This window comes from Piliocolobus tephrosceles, chromosome 15 (assembly GCF_002776525.5).
Source record: "Piliocolobus tephrosceles isolate RC106 chromosome 15, ASM277652v3, whole genome shotgun sequence".
NCBI lineage: Eukaryota > Metazoa > Chordata > Mammalia > Primates > Cercopithecidae > Piliocolobus > Piliocolobus tephrosceles.
The window spans coordinates 8,434,555-8,462,514 of record NC_045448.1 but is presented as its reverse complement, the minus strand read 5'-3'; the positions used below and the strand labels follow the sequence as shown (position 1 = coordinate 8,462,514).

Below are 27,960 nucleotides of genomic sequence, written 5' to 3'. Positions count from 1 at the left end.
TCATGTGAGGGGAACACATCAGGAGGTTCTGCAGAGGAAGGCATGGGCGTCAGGGGAGCACATCAGGGGGTTCTGCAGAGGAAGGAATGGGCGTCTTTGGGAGGATACTTCTGCCTGCCACACATGATTGTTTTCCCACCTCTCTCACTCGTCTCTGCAGCTTCACTGCTCAGGTTTTACTCCAGAATCCCATTTACTCCCAAATCCAAATTCAGCAAGTTTCTAAAGGATCACTTTCCCTGCTTGGCATGGGTGCTCTGCCCCTGTATGTCCTGTGAGCCCATGCTGGTCTCCCTCCTCTCATCATTTTGTTGCCTCCTCAGGCTTCTGGCCCTGAAGTTCCCACCCTTTCCTCATCCAGTGATTGGCCAGATGCCAGAGCCACTCACTGAGCTCTGTTCCTCCAGCTCAGTGTTTTGATGCCACTCACCTGGTGTTGTGTGTTGCACTGTGTTCTCCACTCCCAATGGCTCCATTGAGGCAATTCTTGCTTCCTGACATGTAGTCATGGGTTTCAAGGCTGAGAACTTACATTCACTCTCTCAACATAGCACAGGGTACATAAATCCTTAATATTCGCTTTACTTTTTGACTGACTAACCAAAAAGAAAAAAATGATGAGAAGAGGACAAAAGGCCTGGGGTAGATTCTGAGGACCAGGAATCATGTTATATAGGGGCTGCCTTAATGTTTATTCCTCATTCAGTCAATCAGTGCTTGTGATTAATTTCAGTACATAAAATATTGGTTGATTATAAAATAATGCAAGTTAAATAACTTTTTTTTTTTTTTGAGACAGGGTCTCACTTTATCACAGAGACTGGAGTGCAGTGGCACAATCGTGGCTCACTGCAGCCTCCACCTCCCAGGGCTCAAGTGATCCTCCCATATCAGCCTCCCAAGTAGCTGGGACTACAGGCAGGCCACCATGTCTGGCTATTTTTTTTTAAATAGAGATGGGGTCTCATTTTGTTGCCCAGGTTGGTCTCCAACTCTTGGGCTCAAGTGATCCTCCTGCCTTGGCCTCTCAAAGTGTTGGGATTGCAGGTGTGAACCACTGTGCCCAGCCAGGAATTTTTAGTAAACATTAAAATTGAACATTAAAATCACCCATAGTCACACAAAGGGACCACTATTAGTTTCTAAAAATGTTTTCCTCCAGTCACATCTTGCTCCTACCCACATGTGCCCTTTCTGTATTATACACAGAAAAAAAGCGGGCATTTATTTAACAAAAATAGAATTAGACCATTTCATGGGTGGTTAATGAAGCGAAGGGTGGAATAGGGTATAAGAGAATGCTACTGCAAGAAATTTTAAAACTGAAAATGTGTATTCTGCAAAGGGAAAAAGTTTTGAGAAAGAGAAAGTTGAATTATTTTTGAGTCCCTCGGATAACAATAGAAATGTGTGGTCAGGCCGGGCACAGTGGCTCACGCCTGTAATCCCAACATTTTGGGAGGCCAAGGCGGGTGGATCACCTGAGATCAGGAGTTCACGACCAGCCTGGCCAACATGGCGAAACCCCCTGTCTACTCAAAATACAAAAATTAGCCGGGTGTGGTGGCACATGCCTATAATCCCAGCTACTCGGGAGGCTGAGACAGGAGAATTGATTGAACCCAGGAGTCGGAGGTTGCAGTGAGCCGAGATAGTGCCATTGCACTTTAGCCTGGGTGACAGAGCAAGACTCCATCTCAAATAACAAAAAAAAAAAAAGAAAGAAATGTGTGGTCAATGAGCCATGCAATTTTAGGGTACATTGCAGCCTGATCATGACAGTTACTAAAACCCTAAGAGAAATAATCCAAATGAAGTGTGGAAACAAATTCGCCTAATATGCTGAGTTTGTGCAAAAAATACTTACCTTCAGTTTAGTAAGGTGGTCTGCTTTGCAACAGTTTCTAAGAATTGTGAAGTGTGGCTTTTTTTCTTCCTTTCCTCCCGGAAATTGCCCACATGATTCATGATTGCTTAGTGAGACAGTCCTCTGAGGAACGTCTTCATTTTACTCAGCCCTTCTGACATAGCGCTCCATAAAAAAGTAGGGACAACGTGTCCCTCTATAACAAACGGGGTAAGCACTGGCAGAGGTTCCTCTGATGCACACTGTTCTATTCGTTTCCTTAGTTACAATACTTACGTTGGTGCAAAAGTACTTGCGGTGTTTGCCATTAAAGGTGATGGCAAAAAACTGGAAATAATTTTGCCCCCACTTAATAATTACCAGGAATAATTTCAGTTACTGCAAAGCCATTGTGATAAAACAAGTTGTGATTTAAATTTTATAATGTGAAGTTCGGGTGCCGTAATTTTGACAACTTTAAATCAATAATAACAACAAATGTGTAACCTATAAATGAGAAACATTAAAAGAAATTCGACTGCTAAATAGTTTGATTCCATCACTCCCCCGCGCAAAGCTTTCCAAGGTCCCAGCTTACGCAAAGGCCAAAGCTCTTAGGCGGCTTGTAAGGCTGGGTGTGATGGGCCTCCCGGATCCTGTCCGTTCTCCTAGCACTGGGCCCCTGGCTGCCTTGCTCCAGCCCACTGTCCCCCACCAGCGCCCCCCCACTCCCCCACCACTCACCACTCTCTCCCAGCCTTCCCCCCAACCAGTCCCCAACCCCCACCCCCACCTCCCCAACAGCCCTCCCCCGCCCCCGTACCAGCCCTCACCGGCCCCCCACCGGCCCCAGCCCCCTCCCCCCTGCCCCCACCAGCCAGCCCCCACTACTTCCCACCAGCCCTCCCCCACTCCTCGCCAGCCCCCACTGCCCCCACCGCCCCCCACCAGCCTCCACCAGCCCCCAACCCCCTCCACGCCCCCCCAGTCACCACTCCCACTGCCCCTCACTGCCATCAGGTAGGACTTCCCTGGATCGCTGCTGCCACCACCGGGCCTTTGCACGGGCCGCACCCACTGCGGATTCCCCTTCCCGCAGATTCTGTGCGTTCGGCTGCTCCTGCTGTCCACGGTGCTCTCATGGAGCCTGGGGTACCAGTCAGGGCCCTGTCAGGAGACGGAAACCCCCCCGGAGCTCTCACAGAGGGTAAGTTTGCTAACTAGCTAGAATGTGTTAACTGCGGGGCTGAACAAACAGCACTCCAAGCTGTCACCGAGGCAGGGCCGCAGGCAGCATCCCCGCTAGGATGAGGGAGCAGAGGGGAAAGGCGGGAATGACTGAAGCTCAGAAGCTGGAGGAGGGTCCCCGTGCCTGGGACGCAGAGCCTCTATGCAGGGGCCGCAGGCTCAGGGACGGGGGGCATCAGGCTTGTCTCTGAGTGTGGGGAAAAGCACAGTCTGGATTCAGGCGCAGCCACGGGGAGGCCAGGGTGAAGAGGTGCTGGGCGGGGTTGCTGAGACCCCCAGGTGGACGGAAGCCTCCTGGGAAGCTCACGGGCTACGGCCGCTCCCTCCTCCCGCCGCCCCCCTGCAGCTGCTCTCTCACGCCCCCCGCGGGCCAGGCTAACACCGAGTCAGCTGAGCTCGGCAAGGTGCCGGCAACCGGAGGTTGAGGACGGACTACAACACCTTCACACTTCATAGCTGGTCACCTAGGATCTCTCTCCTCTTTCCCTGCTTTATTTGTCTTCGAATGCATACGAGACACACTCATGGTCTGTCTCCCATTGCTGGAATGCAAATTCCCTCGGGGCGGGGATCCCGGCTGTTTCATCCCAGTGTCTGCAGCACCTAGAGCCACGCCTGGCGCAGTTCCATGCATGTTTGCCGAATAAATTGATACATCTATGTAAATGCATCGACACATCAGAGACTTTCCGTGGGAAGAGGGGTCCCCTTGTTTTTGCAGGAGCAGCTCGCTGGGGTGGATGTTTAGTTCCTGTAGACAATAGATTATACAGCAAAAATAATTAGCAGGAAGAGTCCTGCTTTTTACCCGGTGGCCTGTGTGAGTTGGCTTTGACCTGCAGCAAACGCGGTTTGCAGGGAGAGCACTCAAGGGCATCTACTTGTTTGGGAATGATTTTCTAAAAGTCATCGTCAGGTACAAAGCCAGGACTTGACAAACTTGTCCAAAAATTTCCTTCCCAGTCTAGATATTTTTAGATTGGATCAACTTAACTGGTTTGGATTAAATTTAAACTTGAAATTTTCACTCTTTAAAATATTTTACTTCAGGCAATTAAAGTTTCAGTTGACATTTTTTAGGAGTCTTTTTTTTCCCTCCCCTGTTAGGCTTTGGCGAACTCTGGTAAAATTACAACATTAAGAATGGCCTTGCCCTTTTCTCTGCCTGACTTGCTTCCATAGGATTTTGAAACATCAAATATTGAAAAATTGTGTGTTTAAGAACTTTCTCTCAGAACTGATGAAACTTATTTAGAGCTTATTTAGAAGGTTATGTTTGTAAAATAAAACTTAAAAGCCTTGTCCCTGGGTGGAGAATTACTTAAAACTAAGACCACATTCCAAGAGGTGGCATAATCATATACGTGGAAATACGCACGCCATTCTACTTATAATGGCAGCGGGCAGAAGAGGAAGGGAAGCCAGGACATTCCTAGGCCTGGGCCACTTTTCTTTGCTGCCAAATGCTAAGATCCATGCTAGGCGCCCCTGTCATAGCGATGCAGCACCTCAGTAGGTGTGAAAGTAGTTTAGAGCCAGAAGGGTGGGGAGTTCAACCGCTGTCTCCGTCAAGGTCAATCTTGAGGAAGTGAATGAGGGTGCCAAGCAGTGTGTCAGGAGGCCGGGGCCTTTTCAGAGACTTGGGCAGTGGGGGTATCTCTGTGCTCCAGTAGATAGAGGGCTGGGTTATTTTTCTAACTTACTTGTCACAAACATTCCCAAACATATGCAAAAGGAGTGAACGGAGGACACCTATGTGCCTGTCACTCAGCGGTGACAATGGCAGCATTTCACTATATCTGTCTCATCCAGCCCTACTCCCTTTTTCTTTTTCTGGAGGATTTTAAAGCAAATATTATATAGTATGTCATTTCTCCTTACAAACTTTAGTATGCATCTCAAAAATACCAATTTCACATGTAATGAAACAAAATCTTTAATATTATAAAATACCCACCCCTCACTCAAATTTCCCCAGCAATCTAAAAAAAAAAAAAAGTCCCTTTAGAGTTTCAGGATCCAGACAAATCTCATTCATTGCATTTGGTGATGGTATTTTAAGTGTTTTTAGTGCTTGGCCTCTGCTGCTTCATCATCGGCTGGTTGGGAAGGTTGGGCCGGTTGTTCAAGAACACCCTGTTCCGGGTTTGTCTGAAGGCTTCCTGCGATCCCATTTCGCTTGCTCTCTCCTGTTTCCCATAGACAAGAAGTTAGGTCTCAGGGACTGATGTTACCCCAGATTGAATTTTTACTCATTTCTTTTCCCTAAGAATACTTCATAGGAAGTGTCGCTGACGTCGATCATGTCCCATCAGGAGGTACCTCATGGCCAGTTGATTGTTTTTTAGAGATTGATCAGTGGGTTCAGGTGATCATTTCTTTATTAACAGCCTGATTATTTCATTACAAAATTTCCCGTCAACCTTACACTTTCTGAGTTTACTAAATTTTGACGATCATGGTCTAAATCAATTACAACTTTAGTTACCATGTTACAGTGACTACACTCAGCGTTAGGGATTCAGCATGGCGACTTTCTAACTCTTTCGATCGTGGTTATCTGAAATCCAGCTCGTACTGGAAAGGCAGGAAAGTGCTGAATTATTTCTCTTTAATTCTCCATTTTTAGAATGTGCTGGTGCCCTAGAAACCTCCATTGGTATCCAAAGCGTTTTTGCTTTATTTTTGTCTCCTCTTTATTTTTAGTTTTACTTCCTGTCCTAGATCGGGAATCAGCCATTTCTCCAAAAAACTCTGGTTCCTTTTAGTGGTGAGTGGTATTGGATGGTACAAACTGGTGTAAGCAGGTGCTTATTATCACCTGGATGTCATTGCTTCTGGCATTTTCAGTGGAAAGCTATAAAAATATATTTTTAAAAAGAAGAAAAATATATTTAAATTGATATTTTCAGTTCAAATATAAGATTTCAGAGTTTTTACTTCTTGAATGTTATACTTATGTTTTATTTCTCTTACATTGAAAATCTTGGTTCCTAATGACAATAGTATAATTACCTCTTTGCTTATCCTACAATATACATATAATAGTTCAAAAGTGACAATACCAATATTATTACTAGTGATGTGACTACTAAATGAAGTTTATGATTTCTTTGCAGTTCTTTTCGTCCTTAGAATAGATTCACTGGGAATGTACAGTGAAACTGTCGAAGGTCAGTTGGGGTCATTTTTCCTCTGTGTGCATGTTACTAACTTGAGACATAATTAGGTCCATTTGTTGTCATTTTTTTCTACTTACATATTGTTTTTTTAATATTTAATTTGTATAAAGCACTTACATAGCTCAAAGTCAAAACCATATGACAATATGTGTTCAGAAATACCACATTTAATACAATGTAATTGTAAAAATGGAGAATTAAGCATTTTCCTGACTTTCCAGTATGCGCTGGATTTCAGATAACCATAATTGAAACAGTTAGAAAGTCATGGAGTCTTTTTCGGTTGCCCAGGCTGGAGTGCAATGGTGCGATCTCAGCTCACTGCAACCTCTGCCTCCTGGGTTCAAGTGATTCTCCTGTCTCAGCCTTCTGAGTAGCTGAGATTACAGGCTCACACCGCCATGCCGGGGGGCTAATTTTTTTTTTTTTTTTGGTATTTTATTAGAGACAGGGTTTTACCGTGTTGCCCAGGCTGCTCTTGAACTCCTGAGCTCAGGCAATCCACCCACCTCAGCCTGCCAAAGTGTTAGGATTACAGGCGTGAGCCACCACACCTGGCCACCATGTTGCAATTTCTAATGATGAATGTATTCACTGTAACGTGATAACTAAAGGAGTAGTCGATTTAGACAATGATCGTCAAAGTTTAGTAAACCCATTAAATGAAAGATTGACATGGAATGCACATTCAGAAATACTACAGTTAATACAATACTCCCTTTCTAACATTGCTTTCCCTACTCTATTCCAGCCTCTCCCATCAATAACCATTTTTATTTATTTTAGTGTTTTCTTCCACTTTATTTCTCTGAAAACATAAACAAATATGAATCTGTGTGTTACTATCACACCTTCCTTCTCATAGAAAAGCTAGCACACCATATGCACTGTTCTGCATTAGGCATTCTTCACTTGACGCTTTGTTCTGGAAAGCCCATATCAGTATATAAAGATCTCCCCTTTACAGTATGTCACCATGTATTAGTATACTAGAGCTTTTCCAAACAGTCCCAAATTGGGGTTGTTTCTAGTCATTTGCTATTAAAAACAATGCCAAATCTATTAACCTGGTGCATATAGTATTACATATTTTTGCAATGTAACTTTGGGATAGATTTCTAGGAGTGAGAAAGCTGGGTTAAAGAGGAAATGCATATGCAGTTTTGCTAGATATCACCACATTCCTCTGCACAGGGGTCAGAGTATTTTATCATCAACAATATACAAGATTGTTTCCCCCACAGTCTTGTCAACAGGGTATATTGTCAAACTTTTGGATTTTTGCCCATTTGCTGGGTGAGAATTGTTATATAGTTTTTCATTTGCACTTGTCTTATTATGGGTGAAATTGACCATGTTTTTGTATGCTTACAGGCTGTTGATTACTTCATCTGTGAACTCTATTGCTACTGTTTTCCTATTTCTAATTGTGTTGGATTTTTTTGTCTTAATTTTTAAAACGTGTATATGTGGTCTGGGTGCAGTGACTTATACCTGTAATCCTGGCATTTTGAGAGGCCAAGGCAGAAGGATTGCTTGAGCCCAGGAGTTTGAGACCAACTGGGTAACATGGTGAGACCCTGTCTCTAAAAAAAAAAAAAAAAGTAGAAAAAGTCAGGTGTGGTGGTGCACACTTGTAGTCCCAGCTACTTAGGAGGCTGAGGTGAGAGGATCAACTGAGCCCAGGGAGGTTGAGGCTTCAGTGAACCATGATCAATGCCACTGCACTCCAGCCTGGGTGACAGAGAGACCTTGTCTGAAACAAAACAAAACATGTAGATGTGCAGAATATTAGCTTGACTAACAGGCTTTAAGATATGTCTAACATTTAAGTTGCTTGAATGTTTACTGTGACAGATTCCCTTCTACTGCCACAACCAGTTGGTACAGTCTGCCATACTTGTCAGAGTTTCTCTCTCTATCCTTTCTGTCTCTTACCTTGAGTTCATATTTATCTTATCTTTATCTCTCTGTGCTCATTCTGTGTAATTTCTTCAGGTTCATCTTCCAGTTCATTAATTCTCTCTCCAGTAGTTTTTAATCTGGGTTTTATACACCATTGAGTTTTCAACTTCAATAACCATATGTGAGCACTTTGATGTTGTTCATTTTCAAATCTGCCTATTCGTTTATATATAATACTGTATATTGTGATTTTTTATGTTCTTGCTTAATTTTTTAATTTCTTTAATCATCTTAGTTGTGCTTACTTTATAGACATTTTAGATCTTTGGTTTCTAATCTTTCTCTTCATTTTAGCTACTGACTCTCTCATGGTAAATTGTTTTCAGTGTTTTTAAAATTTTTGAATTATAAACTGACTTTCACCCAACCATGAAAATGTGAGAATTCTGTGTAGTCTGTATTGAGAAATTTTCTCTCCAGAGAAGCTTTGCATGTGCCACTTCCAAGCACTCCAGGGGTATCACCAGCCAGAAACCCATTTGTGTTAATTTCTCAGCATCAAAATTTCTCAAACCAAGTGGGTAGTACATATTTGAATCTCCATTGCCCATAAGGGCATGTTTATGGGTAAAAATTTTCATTTTCCTCTTGAGTTCAGGCTCACACACAAGCTTCCTTATGATCTTCCTGAGCTAGTGAGTATTATTGTTTTCTAATCTATAACTGAGATTTCAGGCCTTCCAGGGGCCTGGGTGGTAGTATCAGTTTCAATGCCCTGCTTCACAGGGTTGTAAAAACTTTTCTGTAATTCCTGTTTGGCCAATGCCCTAGTTTACTGGGATTGGTGCCCTCATTCAGGACTGCCACAAATGTGTGCATGCTCTTCCCACTTTCTATTGCATCTTCCTTCAGGGCCTCTGGAAAATCTCCTCCTGCCTTACAGTCTCAGGCGGTGCTCCTCACAGTGCCTACTTTAGTCAGCAATAAACAAAACACACGTTGTTGAGCTTCTCAACTTATGCTGCCTCTGACTCAAATCATCTTTAATTAAATTAATTACTTTTCTGAGACAGGGTCTTGCTCTGTCACTCAGGCTGCAGTGCAGTGGCACAATCATGGCTCACTACAGGCTTGACTTCCTGGGCTCAAGAGATCCTCCCACCTCAGCCTCCTGAGTAGCTGGGACTATAGGCGTGCACTACCCCACCCAACTAATTTTTGTATTTTTAGTAGAGACGGGGTTTTGCCATGTTGCCCAGGCTTGTCTTGAACTCCAGGGCTCAAGTGATGCACCCACCTTGGCCTCCCAAAGTGCTGGGATTACAGGCGTGAGCCACCGCCTCTGGCCTTCAAATTATCTTTATGATGAAATAGAAAAACATCCAACACTTAGACAGGATCAGCATCCAGAAAGACACTCAAGGTCTGAAGCCCCTTTTCCAGTAGCAAATGCATCAAAAATTGGAAGGATGTGTGGGGTGTCAAGCTGAAGGGATTGGGATGGCTCTGCACCTGCCCTGCAGAGAGCCACATAAATTATTAGCGGTGGATTTTAAAAACTCTATAAAGCAGCTCCTTATTGACAAGAATATTATTTTCTATTAGAGTCTACATCTTCACCCTCTACTTGAAAGTCCCTTTTATGTTCCTGAAAAAGCGCTGGACTGAGTTCATCTGTCCACTGCCTGGTTGTGTGCTGTTGTCTACTCACTGCTCACCTCTGAAATAGACAGACTACATGTTAGCCTGCCTTCAAGGATGTAGCCGTGGTTTTGAAAGCTAAAATTAAATGCAAACTGACCTGCACATTTATTGTTTGAGGTTAGTGTGATCTTGATTCAAAAACCAGTTACAGACAATACAAGAAAATAATCACAGTTCCATTTCATTTTCAAAAATCCCAAATAAAATATTGGCTAACAGAATCCACGGTGGATATAAAAAGTAATAATACATGATGTTCGCATAGGAGTTATTTCAGAAATGCATGGCCAGTTCAGCATCAGAAACATCAGTGTAATCCACTAGAGAAAAATAATCAGTAAATGCAGTCAAAAGTATTTTACCAAGTTGACTCACAAATTATGATTTAAAATTCTAAAAAAAAAAAACTCCTTCCAACAAGCCTAGCAATTGAAGGGCTCTTCCAAAAATTGAGAAACAGTATCTCTTACAACAGAAGCCTACAGTCACATCCTAATGAATGGAGGAAATGTGGTCGATTCTCATTAGGATTTGGAATAAGAAAAGGAGGCCGACTGCCACCTCCCACTGCTTTAACTAACACTGGCGTTCTTGGTTAATGGTTATTAAGCAGTTCAGAAAAGTTAAAACAAAATTAAACAAAACCTCCAGGAAAGAGAAGGGAAAGCATTCTGACTTTGATGTGACTTCACAATTCATTTATCCCCACAATCTAAGCATAGTCTCTTAGAGGCCAGGAACCTGTCTGATCTTTTAAAAAATCTCCGGGACAGTATCTAGCATAGAGGTTGGCAGCAGGTACTAATTTGCAAAAGGGGATCCTGTCTATACCATGCAGTAGTAAAGATGACATGAGATCCACACGTGGAAACGGTTGTATACATGCTGGAGCAGCACTCATTTGGAAAGGCCGCACTCCTCGGCGTTTTCTCCCGGGACCTCCTCCCACGGATTGCTCCTCGGGTTCCCAGTGCCCAGCCAGGCCCAAGGCCCACCAGGCCGCACGCGCGAGCCGCCGTCCTCGCACCGGCCAGCAGGTGGCGCCCGGGCTCCACGGCCGGAGTCGGGCAGCGCGGCGGGCGTCGCTGGAAGTCGCCTCCGAGAGGGGCCGCTGCGCCTCGGCGGCGGCTACCCCAGGTCCCGGGGCCAACGTCGCCAGCGGTGCCCGGCAGGGGCTCGGCAGGGCCTGGGCCGCCCCACGGTCCCGCCCGCACTGCTTCCGTCCGGGGACGCTCCCCAGGGCCGTCCGAGCGGACTACGCGCGGGTCCCCGTGACTGGGGGGCGAGCGTGGGGCCGGCGTCTGCGCCCCTCCCGGAGGCGAGGCCGGGGTCGGGTTGGGACCAGGGCGCGCTTCCCTCCCCGCCGCGCAGGGGTCGGCCAGGGCCGCGGCTGGCGACAGGTGGCGGGGCCTGGGGAACAGGTCCGCGGGTAGCCTGGGGTGGGGGAGCCGCCCCCACGGCCCTCAGAGCGTCCTCCGGGTCTGATGATCAACCACACGGCGGCCCCGCGCTGGCCCCGGCAGAGCCCCGTCCCCGGCGCGGGTCCGCAGGGCGATCCGGGCGGCCGCGGCTCCACAGCCCCCGCCCTCCTCCAGCGGCAGCGCCCGCGGGGTCCGATCGGGGTCAGGGCGGGGAGACGCGCGGACTCCTCGGTGCGTCGCCCGAACACCTGCTCGGTCCCAGGTGAGCCCCAGGTGAGCTGCTGCCCCACCCGGACCCCTTCCTCCCCGGGTTCGCGTCCACCTGGGACCCGCCTTCCAGAGCCTCTCAGCCCACCTCGCGCCCCGGACCGAAAACGCAGACCGGTCCAGAGCACGTGGCCGCCCGCGGTCTCTGGCTTGGAAGGGCTTCTGCCCACTGCTTCTTCCTTCCAGTCCAGGGTGGCCGTCAAGGCTGAGGGCGATTGAAAAGTCCGGGAAAATGCGCCTGGCCCAGCCCCGTCTCCGGTGGCCTGGGGGTGGGTGGGGTTGGGGGTCTCAAGGTGTGGACGAAGGTGAAGCCAAGGAGGCAACAGGAGTCCGGGGCCAGGTGACAGCTTAGTTCCCTGGGCAAATAGTAACTCTTGGGTGTTTTGCCTTCCCTTAAATCTGAAATCATGTTCTGAATTCTGTACAGCCTTTCCTTCTCCTGATTAACTTTCATTTACTCCAGCGAGGCGTCTTAACGCCCACTCACACAGGTAGTCCTTCCACACTCCCAGACTCACAACCACAACTCATTCTTGGCTTTAAACTCAGCCCTAAGGCACAGAACCAAGCTTTCCCTTCAGGACTCAGAGGCATTTCTGTGCTCAAAGCCTCGCCAGTCCCTGTCAACTCAGCACTCTGCCTTACCACACATCTGATAAGGAGATTCTCTGTACACAAGTAAAGGCTTCAGGGGTGCTGGTGGGGAGATGAGGGAGAAGGGGATAAAGAAAATGTCAGTCGGGGTTGGGGGGAGAGAGAGAGAGAAAAGAGCGAGTGAGTGCCAGAGAGATCTTAAAAACCACTCGGAATTCAGGTACTGACTTCAGACATGTTTTATTATAATCTTATACAGTCTACATAAATTTGAACTTGTATTTATTTGGGTTCAGTTGTAACATAGCATAATAAAAATCAAAGCACTGGTCCTCTGAAATAAAGCAGGCAATCACCATTCAATAAACACACTTGATTTATTTTGTATAAAAGGGTTAAGTTTACAACTAAACTTTTATAAAAAGTTTAGCATGAATAAGTACATCATTACACTTTTTAAAGCAGAAATAGACATCTCTGCCACTATACAAGAAAACTCTAATTAAAGAGTTCACAAGGTTTCACTCAATAGATATATTTATATATAAATATATACACAGCATTCAGTAGGCTTGTGTCAAAAAGGTAATTTCTGACCAAAAGACTTCATTTAAGTGACTGAATACTGGATCCTTCTGGTATTCACGCTCCACCTTTGAAAAAAGGCAAAGTCTGCTTAGATTGGGCAATTCCTTGTGATTTTAATGTTTTCGCTCCCCATGGTGGGAATAGTATATAAAGAAAACCTTCCAACTGCAGAAAGGGCATTTAAAAGTCTTTTTCATAAATAACGAATATCTCAGTCCAGGTGAGAGAACACCCTGGGAAGATGATCATTCTTAGTTTTCCTTCCATTTTTTTTTTCTTTTCAAAAAGGTCCATTCAACTTGTCCTCCTTGTGAAATGGTTGAAAAGTAAGTTCCGCACTTAAAAGATTCTGTGGATTTGTTGTTGTTGTTGTTGTGCAAAGAAAAAAAGAAGTCATGAACACCTGCAAAAGATTGGGAGAGAAAGGCATGTTTAAGAGAATGTAACCTAAGGGCAGAGGCGGGCAGACTGGCGCCGGGAGGAAGCCACAGTTTGAACATTTAACCAAACACTCAAAGATTGGGCAAACCCTGGCGTCCAGATGCAACACACACACTCGCCTCGACAGCGCAAATTAAACATTAAAATAGCAGAGACTCAAGGGAAAAACTTCCCAACCCAATCTCCTATTTGGATCTCCAACAGCAGTGCTACAGGCGCCAGTCTGCTGCTTGTAACAATTATTTGATTGAAAACAGCCCTTTAGTTAACAGATAGGGAAGTCTGGGATCCCACATCACAGGGTCTAAGGCACAGGGTAGCAATCCTCAACTAGCCCGGAGAATCCCAGAGGACTATAGTTTTAGGGAAGCAGGATCACTGTGGAATTTGTGGCGATAAGATTAATTACAGTGGAGGGTAGTACCTCATAGTACCAGAGGAATCGTAGGAAGAGCCAGGGCATTACATTTGCTACAAAGCCAATACACACGTTCCTCGGCCGCCTTCGTAGTAAGTTATTGGCATCATTTCCTTTTAAAGGAAAATGTTCTGTGATCTCGAGTACCCAGAGCTACAAGCTCCTTCATGTCTAGTGAGACAATGTAGTACGGGTAACACTGCGAAGTAAGCATGCATTTACCAAATCAGACATTTTACAGATACACAAGCAAAAACACATGCGCGCACGCACACTCACACAGAAGGGCAGTTTACCCACGGGTGGCACAAGCAAACACTCACCGCTTATTCAGCCACACAGTGCTTTGCTGTCATTTGACATTAACTCAGAAGGGAATTCAGAAGCCTGGAGAGAAAGAGGATAAAGAGTACGAGGTTAAGACAATGTTAAGTAGAAAGGGTTTTTGTTTTGTTTTGTTTTTTTTGAAGTAGTCCACAGACCAGCAAGTTCCATTAAACACGTTTATGGTAACAATTCAGATTCAAAGGCAGACGCATTAACATGTCAGAACTTACTAGCAATTTCACGCACAGCTCAATCTACGGCAGATTCTTACGAAAATAAAGTTAAATAGCTCATGCAAAAGTCACCGTCTGGGCTACGGATCTCCTAGTGACAGCCCAGGCGACCGCGGGAGTGTGCGGCGGCGGGGCGGGGGCCCCGGAGCAGGTCTTACCTGCAAGGACAGGATGCTGATGTCCGTGTTGAGGGTGGTCAGCGGCGTCCTGGACGCCTGGTTCTGCCCGGGTCTCTGGTGATGGAGGCTGACAATAGTGGGATGCGAGTCCAGGGCGATCTGCAGGTCCAAGATGTAGTCGATGACGTGCTGCAGGATTTCCATCTTGCTCACCTTCTTGTTCTGGGGGATGCTGGGCACCAGCTCCTTGAGCTTGGAGTAGCAGTCGTTCATGTTGTACAGCAGGCTCATCGGGTCGTCCACCGGGGTTTTGCTCCGGGAGATGCCCAGGCTGTGGTCCGACAGGCTGTTTTTCCTAACGGACCTCACGGGACTGAAGGCTTTCATGCTGACCGCGAGGGAAGGCGAGACCGGGAGGGAGCTGGCTGCCCTGAAGCTCAGGCCGCCGCCGCCGCCTGCTGAGCTAGCTGCGCTTGGCACTGGGCTCGGCTCAGAATGAAGCCCCAGCCCGGCGGGGCGGCTTTTATCCGCACTCGCCGGGGCCACACGCTCGGGCTTCCCTTCGTCCCCATTGGCGGAAGGCAGCGCGTCCATCAGGCCGAGCGGGCGCTTTCATTGGCAAGCGCGGGCGCGGGGCGTGGGTTCGGTTCTTCCGCGTTCGCAGCCAATCCCCGCGGGGTGGGCGGGACGCGAGCCCAGCTGGGGTGGTAAATAGAGTACAGTACAGTAAGCGCGAGGCGGGCGGGGAGCGGGGAACCGGGAGCCGAGAGGCGGGAGGCGGGAGGAGGAGGAAAGGGGGAAGGAGGAGGGAGAGGAGGGAAGATGGGGGAGGGGAAGGAGGAAGGGGGAGGGGGCAGACCCTGGGCGCCTAAATGTGCATTCTTAATTCTAATTCCAAACGCGCGGCAGGACCCTTGCCTTGGGGGTGTTCCCAGACCAAGCCTTGCACACCTTGGAGCTGTCGGCAGCCGTAAAATCACGGCTACACGGGCGAGTTCAGCACCGCAGGGGGAAGCCACAGTTCACTGCAACCCATCGGAGGGAGAGCGTGAGGAAAGATAGAAAGCATTTCAGAAGAAAGTGAAAACGCAAATTAGGTTGTCACTGAAGAGTCACGTTTGTAGAGTGAGTTCGTCTCTTCAGATAAGGAAAAGTTATGTTAACACAAACAAACCACCCACGCATGCATTCGACGACAGGCTTAGTGTGGGTTTTTGCAACCCGGAGCAGCGCGGGAGGCATTACTGTAAACTCAGGAAAATGAGTACTTATTGGAAGCCATGCCCAACCTCGCCGGTCGCTAAGGAGCTCTCACGGGGCGCTTTCAGGGTTCCTTTTCAAGAAGGAGGCAGGGCTATTATAATGATAGTATTAATCGGAAATAATTAGGAGAATTTGCATTTTGAAACTACATTTACATACACTGCCCTTGAAAGGCTGCCGGTCTGTGCCCTTCAGCGTAGGTGGTAATGTGATTAATTATGCAAGAATTGTGATTTCTGGTGTCACATTCCAACACCTAGAGGAGTTCCAAAGCTTTGTGACAGATAGGTGGCCCTAGCCATTAACATCTTCACACTAAAAAAAAATATTGTCATATATGAGGTTTGGAATCTTTTCAGCACTAGTGCTGAATACAGGTTCAAGGTTTGTTTTGTTTTGTTTTGTTTTGGCTGACAATCTTTAAGAACTCATTCAGTCTAAGTTTGCGGCTATTTACTCAAATACCTTGTTAATTCTCACATAATTCTAGCTTATCTAGAATTCTGTCCTGATCACAGTATGTCACTTTCTTGTTTTGAAAATATTTTCTCCAGAAAACAATGAACTAGAAAACCCCAGGAAAGGCAATATTCAAATCTTATTTACTTTCTGCCTCAATCTCTACCTCCTCTGCATTTCAGAAAGAGGAAGAAGGGGCAGGCCTAGAGGCTGAAAGAAAAGCTCAATAATGGGGAAACAGTTTTTTCCTTCAATTAATGATTAATTTATCAGCTGGTGGGGTCAGCGGTCTCTGGCTGTCACGTGACAGCTATGCGCCCCAGGACGCCTCTCCAGGGAGGCAGAGTGGGTGGCGCTGAGGTGGAGATCACCTTCCTGAAATCAACCCCCATCAGTTTGGAGGAAGGAGGTGAATGGTTTCCTGTCCAGCCAGAAATTTGCTGAGGGCCTTCCCAAGGCCCGGCAATGCTGCCTGCGACTCTGTCCCTGACAGCGTTGGACGCACCGTATCTCTTCTGATATTAAGTCTGGAAGTGATTTACTATCCGAGTCCTCCCACAGTTCGAGCCTTTTGATGTACTTTGTGTGCATGTGTTTCTGTCACATACGTGCCACAGTGGAACAGATTTTGTTTTGACACTATTTTGGTTCATGATGTTATACTTTGACTATTTTACAATAATAGCCAATGTAAACAAACATCTTTGGGATTCTCAAATTATTACTTATGATTCTTGGACATTGCAGCTCTTCGATACTGACGCATTCCTAGCTTTTTCCAAGGACACCGTATGTTAACATCCGTGCCAGCCTCATTATCCCCACAGCCAGGCTCTGGGCTGGGCGGTAATGAGCATTGTGCGGTTTCACTTTACACTTTGCAAAGTTGATTAAGGCAGTGCCTTCTCCCATGATCATTTTTGTACCCTGATGTAGTAAAATGGCTAAATATGGTGAAAGTTTTCTGGTGTTTCTTTAGCTGCCATGTCAGAGTCCAGTCTGCCTGGCTGTGTTGAATTCGATTCTGTTGGCACGCTACCCAGTTTTACATTCATTTAAAGATCATTTAAAGGGGATTACGAAGCTGTTAAAGTTAATGATTTAAACAAGGCCTAAGTTACTAATGTGTCTGTTTCAGCACGCCCAATATGAAATCACCTTAAAAATTGCTTTCGTGGGGGAAAATCGTGTTGCAGCATTTTCGAAGTGGTTTTAAACGCACGTCAAAATCTGTCAATTGGTGGCTTAGGTGGGTTTGCATTTGAGGCCTCCAAAGTTCAAACGGCCCCAGCTGGAGGGCGGGCTAGATCCGCGGGCGGTGGGAAGGTGTGCAAGGCTTCCGCTGGTAGGTGTTGGTGCGGTCCCCCTCGACTCCCCACCGGGACGCCCCCACCCCGTGGCAGCGACAGACCTGCCCGTAAGGTCCCCCAGCCTGGCTCCAGGGCTCACTCACTCCGCCTCTAGGGCAGGCCCCGCGGCGGCTCTCGAGTCCGGGCCCCTTGCGGTAATCAGAAGCAGCTCCGGGCGGGGAGCGCGAACGCGGGCCAGGCCGCCTTTGCCACCCCCGCGTGATGCGCCAGGGGGCGGGAGGAGCCTGCGGGGGCGGGGGGCGCGTCTCAAGGTCCTCCCTGCACATCTGGCGCAATGGGGAGCGCTCGCCTTTCTTTCCCGGGTTTTGTTCTCACAGCTGTGTCCATTCCGCCCGTGACCCCGCGAGTGATCCCTGACAGGTGATGAATTGGCAGCGGCGGCGGCGGCGGCGGCGCGCGGGCCAGGCCGCGGCGGGGCCGGAGCCGGAGCCCGGGAGCAGACTCTCTGGCGCCAGGCGCGTGACGCCGCCCATTCACGCCGCCCTGCAGCCTTGTCCTCGCGGCGCCGCTCAGGCGGCTGCCATGGCAACCGCGCCGTCACTCAGCGCGCGCGCCCAGCTGATCAATGCCTGCGAGGCCCGGCAGTCCCAGGCTCGCCCCGGCCCGGCCGCCGGCCCGCGCGCACCTGCAGCCGCTGCACGTCTTAAGTTTCGAGTGATTTGGGGAAGGAAGGAGGACCCAGAAGAAAAGAAAAGAGTTGGGGCGGGGCGGGGCGGGGGGGGGGGGGGAGGCCGGGGTGAGGGGAGGAAGAGACGACGAAGGAAAAATGCCGGGAGAGGGAGAAGAAAGAAATCTTCCTTTTGCAAAAGGAGGCATAATATGGCTTAGAGGTTGCCAAAGCAAAAGGTTTTGCTTTATTTTGTTTTTGCAACCGAGGCGTTCGGGGTGGGGCTGGCGCGAGAGAAGGGTGGATGGGGAGAAGGTCACTGTCTTAGCGCATGGCGAGATTGATTTATTCCTTTGGATGATTTCAGTTTCTCGCCGGATGGCTTTGATGCTGGACTCCTAAAAATACCTTTTTGAAAGACTGAAAGACCCCACCCCCGCCTCCACACCGTCCTACTGCCTAACTCCTCGGAACCCTGGGAGGTTGCGCATAAACCATTAATTTTTTTTTTCCAGAACAGTCCCTATCTCTGCCCTGGGGGAGCCGGGAAGATGTGCAGCCCCAGCCCTCGTCCTCAGCGGAGCCTCGCGCGCGCAGAGCCTAGCGCGATTCGCGCCCTCATTACCACTACAAAGCGCGGGCCAGACCAATCCCCTTTCTAATGCACCATTTTCGACTGAGAACATCGAGAGGCCAGAAACTTCCAAGTCAGCTTGCAGACGCAGACGCCTCCTGGGTCCTGGCTTTAAGAACCAGATGCCAGCATTCCCGGACAGTTTATGGCATCCGGATCCCTCAAGGGTGCTCATCTTCAGTTGAGAGTGTTAGTAGCAATTATTTATCGTCTGCCTTGGAGAAGAGTTCCTGAACATAAATGTCCTCTGCTGGCTCTAAAGCTGGGGGCGGAGGCTGTGTGTTGTGGGGTGGGGGTTGGGGGGGCGAATGTTCCCGGTCCTGTTATCTGGTTTAGCAGCATTTGTTGTGGTTTTCGAGGAAACGGCATCTGGATTACATAAGGATTCAAGTTTTTGCTTTACTTGTTTATTTAATACCTTGGCAAGAGGGAGCCCTTACCCTGAAACCAGATAACCGATTTTGGGTTTAAAACAGGCTTAGATGAAGGGCCACTCGAGGGGAAGAAAATGAGCAAAGCCACAAAAAGCAAACGAGGGAATGTTTATTTTTCTCTTTTTGGATATTTTTGAAGACCTGCCTAACCTCTTAAACTTTTTGTCGCACACAGCTAATAAACGGCATTAACAAAGCGTTTCAACGACTACCACGGCTTAACAGTGGCTCCTCCCCTGCCCTGCCACCATTCGGGCCGTAATTCCTTCCAGGATTCCCGCACCGTCCTGTGTGCCCAGAGCTCTCTAGAGCACCAGGTAGAACTCCGTGCTCAATCCAATTGCTTGCAAACTTCTGATCCCCTTTTAGGGAGATCACTTTTCAGCTTGGTTCAAAGAAAGCAAAGTTTGGGAAGTTTGGCGGAGGGGCCGATTTAACTACGGGCACTGCAAATATTTTGTTACAAATGCTGTGAAGTGCCCCGATTTGTGGCTGCGTTTAGTTTTCACAAAGGATTTTCCTGTGTCTTTTGTTCCGGTCCCCACATTAAAAAAGAAAATTAACTTGAGCGAGAGATGAGGTCTTGGAAAACAATCTTGGGCCGCCTGCGAGCTGGCGGGAGCAGGGCTGGCGTCGCCGCGTCTGCGCCGCCCCGAGGCGCGAGTCTTGGGGTCCGGCCACCGCAGGGAGCCTAGGTCATGCAGGGACCCCCCTCCATCCGCTGTGCACTCCCGCGCCACAGCGCAGCACCCAGGCCGCCCCCCTCTGCCCGCCAGCGTCCGTGGGAATCCACCCCAGCCAGCGACAAGGGCGGGCTTGTCCGGAATCAAACTGCATCTTAATATTATAATGCGGCACCAAAAGCAAAACCCGAGGCCCGGCTTGCAGACCCTAACAAGAAACACATTGTGTGCGCTTTTTCTTTTTTGGCTCAAGCGACATTCGCGCGCCGGCCCCTCCGCAGTGAGCCAAGTCCATGACTTCAGTGAGGAGGAACCCGCCTGCCTCGCACCACGTGCTCTCCCAGCTGGGGCAGCCACCCTGCTGCGCCCTGCGAGCCGCGTCCAGGTCCCTGGGAAGGGCTAGGGCCTGGCCGGGACGCACTTGTCATGGGCACAGGACAGCGCTTTGGGGCACAGCCCTTTCTCGGCCAGGGAGGCAGGCGAACCCATCGCCCGGGCACTGGTATCACCCAGGCGGCGCCAGCGCAAGTTGGCTGGTGGACAAATTTTTCAATAGTTTGAACTCCTTCTTCCCCTTGCCGCATCTTTAAGGCGTTTACTCCCAGATTCAGCCTTCTCCTTTTAATAATGACAGTTTGCAGACTTCTCCTCTCTAGTTAGAGGGAGTGCGTGCGCGGGTCCTGCAAAACTCTAGCTGCACGTCACCCTGAACCATTCTGCGGGAGGGGCAGGACCTAAGGCTGCATCTCCAGGAGGGAACGTGGAGAGACAGCGTGGGCGGAGGGGACTTGGAGGCGTTCCTGGAGGGGCAGTCCTAGGCACGGGGCGATGGATTTGCGCTCTAGCTGGTGGAGCGCACATCGCCCTGGTTAGCGCTGTGGTGGGTCCTGGGCTCTTCCCGGCCTCTTCCTGCCTCTGCTGACACCGGGGACTGCCCTTCATCGGTACTCCGCAGAAAAGGCTGGGTAAATTAAGGCGCACATTTAATTTTAACTATCATGCCTGACTTTCTAGGATTCTGTGTGAAGAATACAGAGACAGATGTTACATTTCAAAGAAAAAAGGGCGACACGACTTCCCTCTTTAAGGAGAGCGTAAACATGCACTTTAGGTAAAAGCTAATCTTTTACACGCCTGTGCACAGCACACCTCTTTTGCTGTTCGCCTTGACCCCAAGAGTTTGGAAAGACTGCCCCCATTTCAGAGAGGAAGAAACGCAGGCACACATGAATGACAGACTTCTCTGTGGTGGCCTAGACTCCAGCCAATACTTCCGGGACAACCTGCCATCGTGCATAGATGTGTAACCTTGACTCCGGGTGGGGCATTGATTACTCTTTTAACCTTGGAAGGTGTTCCAGTCTTGGACGACCGGATTGCCAAGAGCCAGGAATCTGTGAAAACAGTTTGTTCTCATTTTTCTCCTAAGTTAACACTGAGTGACTGAGTTTAACCCTTTGTTAACTAAAGGTCAACTGACATCTTAGAACTTTTCAAACCTTAGTATATGTAAGAAACCCATGTTTACACCCTGAGTTCTGTGACCACCTGTATAAATTCTGATTCAGTAGGTTTGGTGAGCAGCCCACGATACAGCGTTTTAAGCAAGCATGGCGAGGAGATGCTGATACCGGTGGCGCAATGACCACAATCTGAGAAGCTTCGGACAAGTAATTGGCCTCTTAAATGAGCCCTGCAGCAGGCAGACTGCTGGGTGAGAATGAGCCTACTTGGACCCTTTAAGGCAGCAGTCCCCAACCGTTTTGGCACCAGGAACCAGTTTAGTGGAAGACCATTTTTCCAATGAGGGGTTGGGAGGGTTGACGGATTGGGGCTGAGGGATGGGTGATGGGTACTAGGGGTATGGTTTCAGGATGAAACCCTTCCACTTCAGATCATCAGGCATTAGATTCTCCTAAGGAGCCCACAACCTAGATCCCTGGCATATGCAGTTCACAGTAGGGTTTGCGCTCCTATGAGAACTAATGCTGTGGCTGATCTGACAGGAGGTGGAGCTCAGAGAGTAATGCTCATTCACTGCTCACCTCCTGCTCTGCCAGGGATTCCTAACAGGCCACGGACAATTACCTACCAGCACACTGCCTGGGGTTTTGGGGACCCTAGCTTTAAGGAACTGTACATTTGTTTCTAGAAATTCAAGAGAAGGAAAATATGTTATACTTACCCACATTTTCTCTTTTTCATTTGTTGTTTTTTCCTTCCTGATAGTCCATTATTCTCTCTTTGATTAATTTCTTCTGTTTCAAGAGCATTTTTTGGACAGTCTTTTAGAGTAGGTGTGTTGGTGACATGTTCCCTTAGTTTTCCTGCATCTTAAGTCTTGTTCTTCAGTCCTGCAGAATATTTTTGCGGGATATAGAATTTGGGGTTGACAGTGTTTTTTCATTTTAGCACCTGACATACTGTGGTACTTTCTTCCTTCTGTCAAGATTTCTCTTGACGAAATCTGATTTCTCATATGAAATCTGCTGCTGTTTGAATTGCTTTTTCCCCAATGTCAGTAAGGTGTGTTTTCTCTCTCCTTGATTTATTTGTCTTTCATTTTTGGAAATTTGCCTGTGATCAACTTGGCATGGATTTCTTTAGGTTTATTCTGTTTGAGGTTCTCTTGGCTTCTTTTGCCAAACTTGGGAAATTTTCACCCATTATTTCTTCACATACTTTTTCAGCCCTGCCCTCTTTCTCTTCCCTTTCCAGAACTCCAATGACACTGATATTAGATCTTTTATTACAATCCCAGAGGTCCCTGAGGCTATGTTAATATATTATTTAAAAATCTGTTTTCTCTCTGTTGTTCAGTTGGGCAATTTCTGTTGTTCTATCTTCGGGTTCACAGATGGTTTCCTCTGTCCTCTCCACTGTGCTTTTGAGTCCATTCAATGAGTTTTTGCTTTGGTTACTGTATTTTTCAGTTTTAAAATTTCCCTTTCATTCTTCTTTACAGCTTCTGCTTCTTTGCTGAGTTTTCTATTTTTCATGTTTTTTTTTTTTGCCTGTTCATAATCACCCGTTAGAGGATTTTTCTGATGGCTCCTGCAGAGTCTTTGTCAGATTATTCCAACATCTGTGTCACCTCAGTGTTGGCAACTGTTGATTGTCTTATCTCGTTCAAGTTGAGCTTTTCTTGGTTCTTGGAATGATGAATGATTTTTTCTTTTTTCTTGAAACGTGGGCGTTTTGGGAGTTATGCTATGATCTAGAGCTTATTTAAATCTTCTATTATAGTGGCCTCTGCTGCCACCACCCTGGCTTGGGAGGAGGTGCTCCTCACGTGGCCTCCAGTGACACTGGGGTGGAGGCATCTTGCCACTGGAAGGTGACGAATGTCCCAGTTCTTACTCAGCCTTGACAACCCCAGTGGGGAGAGGGCAGTGCTGATTATCCCCTGGGTGATGGATGGGGTGGGTAGTGTAGGTGTTTGGGCTCCCAGGTGGCCTCTGCTGATGCTCTGTTGAGAGAGCTCATTGCTGTCCTGCAGGGATGACTGTCTGCTCCCCACCGCACCCTCTCTGACACCATCGTGTTGTTCAGGGTGGCGTCTCCTGACAGCAGACTGAGGGGGTCTGTCTAGCTCTCCACTCCTCTTTGCTGATGGGGTTGGAGTTGGGGCCACTGTCTTTTCTCTGGTGTTTGGTTGTAGTGGGACGATTATGGTCCGAAAGGTTTTGGTTTCTTGGCTTCTCTCTTACAGTCACCATGTAACAAATGCAGACATCTCTGAGATCACCATGCAGTGAGGAAGTCCAAGCTGGTGGCATGAAGAGGCCACATGGAAAGGGCTAAAAAAGGGGCCAGCCTCAGTCATCCCAGCTAAGCACCTGGCTAGGAGTAAAGGAGGACCCCATGGATATCCAGCCCGGTAAGATGACCTCAGCCCCAACCACCAACTGACCATGTACACAAGACATCGTGAGTGAGGCTGCCCACTGGAGCCTGGCCAGTAGGACTGTAGAGTAACTCATTGTCGTAAGCCAGTATGTTTGGGGGTGATTTGTTTTATAAAGTGGCCCCCAAAAGAGGAATTGGGGGTACAGAGTTTCTAGGTACAATCTTGTGCATTCATTGTAGTTGTAATCATTGATAATTTGTGGGTTTTTCCTGAAAGTTTTATGACAACATGATTTATAGTGCATAAAAATATCCCTACATCCAACAAACCTGCGTTTTTTCTTTCTTTTTTTTTTTTTTTTGAGACAGGGTCTCATTCTGTTGCCCAGGCTGGAGTACAGTGGCATGATCACAGCTCACTGCAGCCTCAACCTTTTGGGCTCAAGCAATCCTCCCACCTCAGCCTCCCAAGTAGCTGGGACGACAGGCTTGTATCACTGCACCCAGCTATTTTTTCTTTTTTGAGACAGGGTTTCACTCCTGTCACCCAGGCTGGAGTGCAGTGGTGCAATAGCTCACTGCAACCTCTACCTCCTGGGCTCAAGCAATTCTGCTGCCTTAGTCCCCTGAGTAGCTGGGACTATAGGCACATGCCACTGCACCTGGCTCATTTTTGTATTTTTTGAGACGAGGTTTCGTCACGTTGCCTTGGCTGGTCTTAAACTCCCGAGCTCAAGTGGTCCTCCTGCCTTGGCCTCCCAAAGTGTTGGGATTACAGATGTGAGCCACTGCACCTGGCTAATTTTTGTATTTTTTTGTAGAGATGGATTTTCACCACGTTACCCAGCTGGTCTTGAACTTCTGGGGTCAAGTCATCTGCCTGTCTCAGCCTCCCAAAGTGCTGGGATTACAGGCATCACTGCACCCCGCCTAAAGTGCCTGAATTTTAAAAGGAATACAGGTTTTATTTGACATATGTCTAGTATATTCTCAGGATTTTTTTTTAACCGATAAGAACTCCTACCAACTATCCGCGAAGATACAGAATTTATAACCCTATGCGATGACTGTATGTTTTGAATCAAAACCAAGTATGTTGAATGGTTACCATCTCAGGGGCCCTGGAGACACAAGGAAGCCTCACTGGTGAGAGGTGGCTGCCTGTGGGCCGCGCGGTTTCCCGGAAAGGCAGTGAGAGCATCTGGTACCTCTAGACACTGCAGAAACAGTGTCACAGAAACATCTCAGAGGCGTCACTTCTCTTTATCAAGATTTTAAAGTGATTTCAACATTAAAAAAAAAAAAACAATGTAAAGAATTTGAGTGTGGAGTGATGATCCTGCTTCCAGGTTAGGATCAGGCTCTTCCTCCCATTGTCTTTTTGATTTAAGGTGCAGGGACTCCTGGGATGGTGTTGCCCAGTGACACAATCCCAGTGTGGCCATTTCTGATCCCGAGAAAGCAGTCGGGAGTGGGTGGCTGCAGTTACAGTTCATCGAGTCCTGCTAGTTCAAGTCATGAGTCCTGAATTCCCTGGGAGGAGCCACTAAAGAAATGCAGAAGAGGGAAATCCTTGCAATAAAGTGGGATGAGGTTCTTTGGTTGCTGCTGTTACGGGGGTGGGGTGCATGTTGGGACCTGGGGGTGAGGCTGAGGGCTCCGCCAGCCTGTCCCTCCCTGATCCTGAGCTCTTGGTTCCCACCCAGCCCGTTGTTTCTTCTTCTCTGGGAGCACCTGCACCCCCCGTTTGCGGCGTGTCCTGGGGTGAGTCACGTGAGCCCCAGGTTCCCATATGTAAAGGGTGGGCAACGCTCCCTCACCTGCTTCTCCACTCAGCCCTTACAAAGCCCTCAGACGGAGACTGCTGCTTTCATATCTTGCAGGCCAGCAAACTGCCAGTGGGAAGGGTGCCCAGGTAACCTGCCCACGTGAGGACGGCCAGGAGATGGCGGAACCAGAATCTAAGCCCACTCCCATCTGACTTCAACGTCTGTGCCCCTGATGTTTGCACCGAGTCACCTCCTAAGACTTTCTGAAACTGGATCACATCCATTCATCTCTGAGAGAAATGCAAGCTTTAAAAAGGGAAATATTTCCTATGGATATTTTACAATAGTTCCAAAACATGAAAGTTTTAAATAAAATATTCTTAACCGTCCTCACCACATCTTCAGGTTCCCTTACAGCTACTATGTTTTGATGATTGCCCATTAGAAAAATAGACTATGCTTTCTGTAGGTTTTAAAGGAATGGTGGTGGAATAGGGAGCATTCCTGGAACACGTCCTGCCTGCGGGTACGCCTCTGACCACTGGACCAGGCCAGAAGAGCCCATGTGTTGGCTGCTTTGGGATCCCGGCACTGCCAGTGGCAGGTGGGCTATGACCCAGGGAGAGAACATAGCCTTTTGCATTCTGTTGCCCCATTTGAAAATGGAGATGATAGTGGTGCCACCCTCAGTGTTATTTTGAGGATTTGAGTGTATCTCAGACGTTGTACCTGAAAAAATATAAATGCTCAGTAAATACGGTTGCCAGATAAAATGCAGGAAACCTATTTAAATTTAAGTTTTGGCTGGACAATGAATAGAATAATTTTTTTTTTAGTATGAGTATGTCCTTATATTTTATCTGCTAAATTTAGCAACCTCCTCAGTAAATGATCACTACAATTGCAAAATCTCCGTATGACAAATGTAGTAAATCTGTAAAGAAATAGGAACTTGCATTTATTTTTACTAAGCTCTGACTGGTTAAGATAACTGGGCAAGAGAAGATATGTTCGACTAAACTTGCAGAATGTAGAGTACAGAGATTCAAATTTGAAGTCCTTATAGGACTGGAATGGCCAGAGGCGAACTCTAGAGAGCTTATGTAAAGGGTCCCGATTTCAAAAGTTCCTCAGAGACTTAAATGGGCCCACAGACTCCTCCTGTATCCCTGCATAAGCCAGCTCGTTATATCAGTTATAAGTTGATTTCCAGAGAAATATACCCTGGAGGTCCCTCTCCCACTTGAAATAGGACTGGCCAATCTAGATGTCCCCCAGGTGATGTTGACTCAAGTATAGCTCCATAAATTGGAGAATCTATTCAAGAAAACAAGCAAAAGTGTTTGTGACTGAAGTTAGCTAATGCCAGCTGGTATCTTGAAGAAATCCAGATCTCTCACATGCTAGTTTATTTCTTAGTGTAAAATGTGTATTATTGATGGGCAGACAGCTCTCATTCAAGCAGTGACAGATGCAAGCTCTTCCCATTTTTGTGGCCTCGTTGTATTCAGTGTGTGGCTTCCAAGGTGCCTGGGATCATCTCCACCAAGACTAAGGAAGAGGAAAGAGCTTGGAGAACTGCACTTGGCTGGTTTGTATGGATCAGGCAGGGAATTGGCTCCAACACATTAGCTCACATTCCATTGGTTAGAACTGGGTTTCTCAACTATTAGTACAGGGTGAGTGTAGGGTTTTGGCACCATGGGCATTTGAGCTGGCCAAAGGCTAATCAGGGTTAGAACAAAGCCACAAAGCCTGTGAATAGTGTGTATTGTTGTGAGGGGCTGTCCTATGCATTGTGGAATGTTCGGCAGGATGCTCTCTGGCCTCAGAGACTCAGTAGCTTCCCATGGAACTCTCCTCTCTCTTCCAGTTGTGACAACCACAGATGCCTCCTCTCCAGACGTTGCTAGATGTCCCCTGGGAGGCAAAATTGTCCTGGTTGAAAACCACTGTGTTAGAACTCGGTCACATGGCCACACCTAACTGCAAGGGAGGCTGGAAGATCTAGAAGAGTAGTATGCCAGGAAGAAAATAAAAATGATTTAGAGGCTGCTGGCCAGTCACTTTCAGTGACCTTCAGCATACTGGTTCCTCTGCAGCTATGGGGATACTTGTGCCTGTTTCTGACTGTTTCCTGTGTGAGGGGACATAGTGAGAACTGGAGGGGTGACATGTTGGACTTGGGTAGGGTGAAGAGGATTGGAAATCACCATGATGTTTGGCAGCATTGAATGTTTATGACTATTTGAATAGTTGTGACAAGGGGACAGTGAAGGAGGAAATAACCATTTTTGAATACCCTTTTACAGTTTGCAAAGCACTTTTAAAGGTAAGAATGAATTCCTAGACCATATTAGGGTGAGAATGGACATTGTTGGCTCCCATATCATTGGGCAGGGGCTTTGAGATCTTTGTCTTAAAAAGGCAGATTGGATTTGGAGTAGGAGAAATGTAAAGACCTGTATCTGAGTGTGTTTGCAGAGGGGAATTGTCATTTGGAAGCATAAGAAAGGGGATGGTCCATTGGCACATATGGTACATTGTGTTTTCATATAATTATACCTGAATGAAAGCAAGAGGAAATGTGTAGGAAGCT

At 47.6% G+C, this 27,960-nt stretch overlaps 1 protein-coding gene and 2 long non-coding RNA genes across 6 annotated transcripts; 2 read left to right on the top strand and 1 right to left on the bottom strand.

Moving 5' to 3' along the window:
• Nucleotides 1–12,391: 12,391 nt before the first annotated feature.
• On the bottom strand, nt 12,392–15,313 carry ID2 (inhibitor of DNA binding 2). Of its 2 annotated transcripts, XM_023198961.2 has the most exons (4): nt 15,245–15,313; nt 14,333–14,992; nt 13,938–14,001; nt 12,392–13,158 (listed from the first exon to the last, which is right to left on the bottom strand). In XM_023198961.2, exons 2-3 carry the CDS (start codon nt 14,885–14,887, stop codon nt 13,945–13,947), a joined length of 612 nt encoding a protein of 203 aa, XP_023054729.1. In that variant the 5' UTR covers nt 14,888–14,992; nt 15,245–15,313; the 3' UTR covers nt 12,392–13,158; nt 13,938–13,944. The 2 variants fall into 2 exon arrangements, with proteins under 2 accessions (XP_023054729.1, XP_023054721.1); XM_023198953.2 differs by lacking the exons at nt 12,392–13,158; nt 13,938–14,001 and having other exon boundaries at nt 14,084–14,992.
• LOC111531665 lies at nt 14,985–16,977 on the top strand. The gene is made up of 2 exons (XR_002728356.1): nt 14,985–15,019; nt 16,198–16,977. It is a non-coding gene; the product is annotated as an uncharacterized LOC111531665 (long non-coding RNA).
• A 683-nt stretch (nt 16,978–17,660) lies between these two features.
• On the top strand, nt 17,661–26,065 carry LOC111531660. 3 transcript variants are annotated; one of them, XR_002728351.1, is made up of 7 exons: nt 17,661–17,745; nt 18,508–18,815; nt 19,236–19,377; nt 20,758–21,457; nt 23,456–23,623; nt 25,299–25,356; nt 25,476–26,065. It is a non-coding gene; the product is annotated as an uncharacterized LOC111531660 (long non-coding RNA). The 3 variants fall into 3 exon arrangements; XR_002728350.1 differs by lacking the exon at nt 17,661–17,745 and adding an exon at nt 17,914–18,231; XR_004228482.1 differs by lacking the exon at nt 17,661–17,745 and having other exon boundaries at nt 17,914–18,815.
• The last annotated feature ends 1,895 nt before the right edge of the window (nt 26,066–27,960 follow it).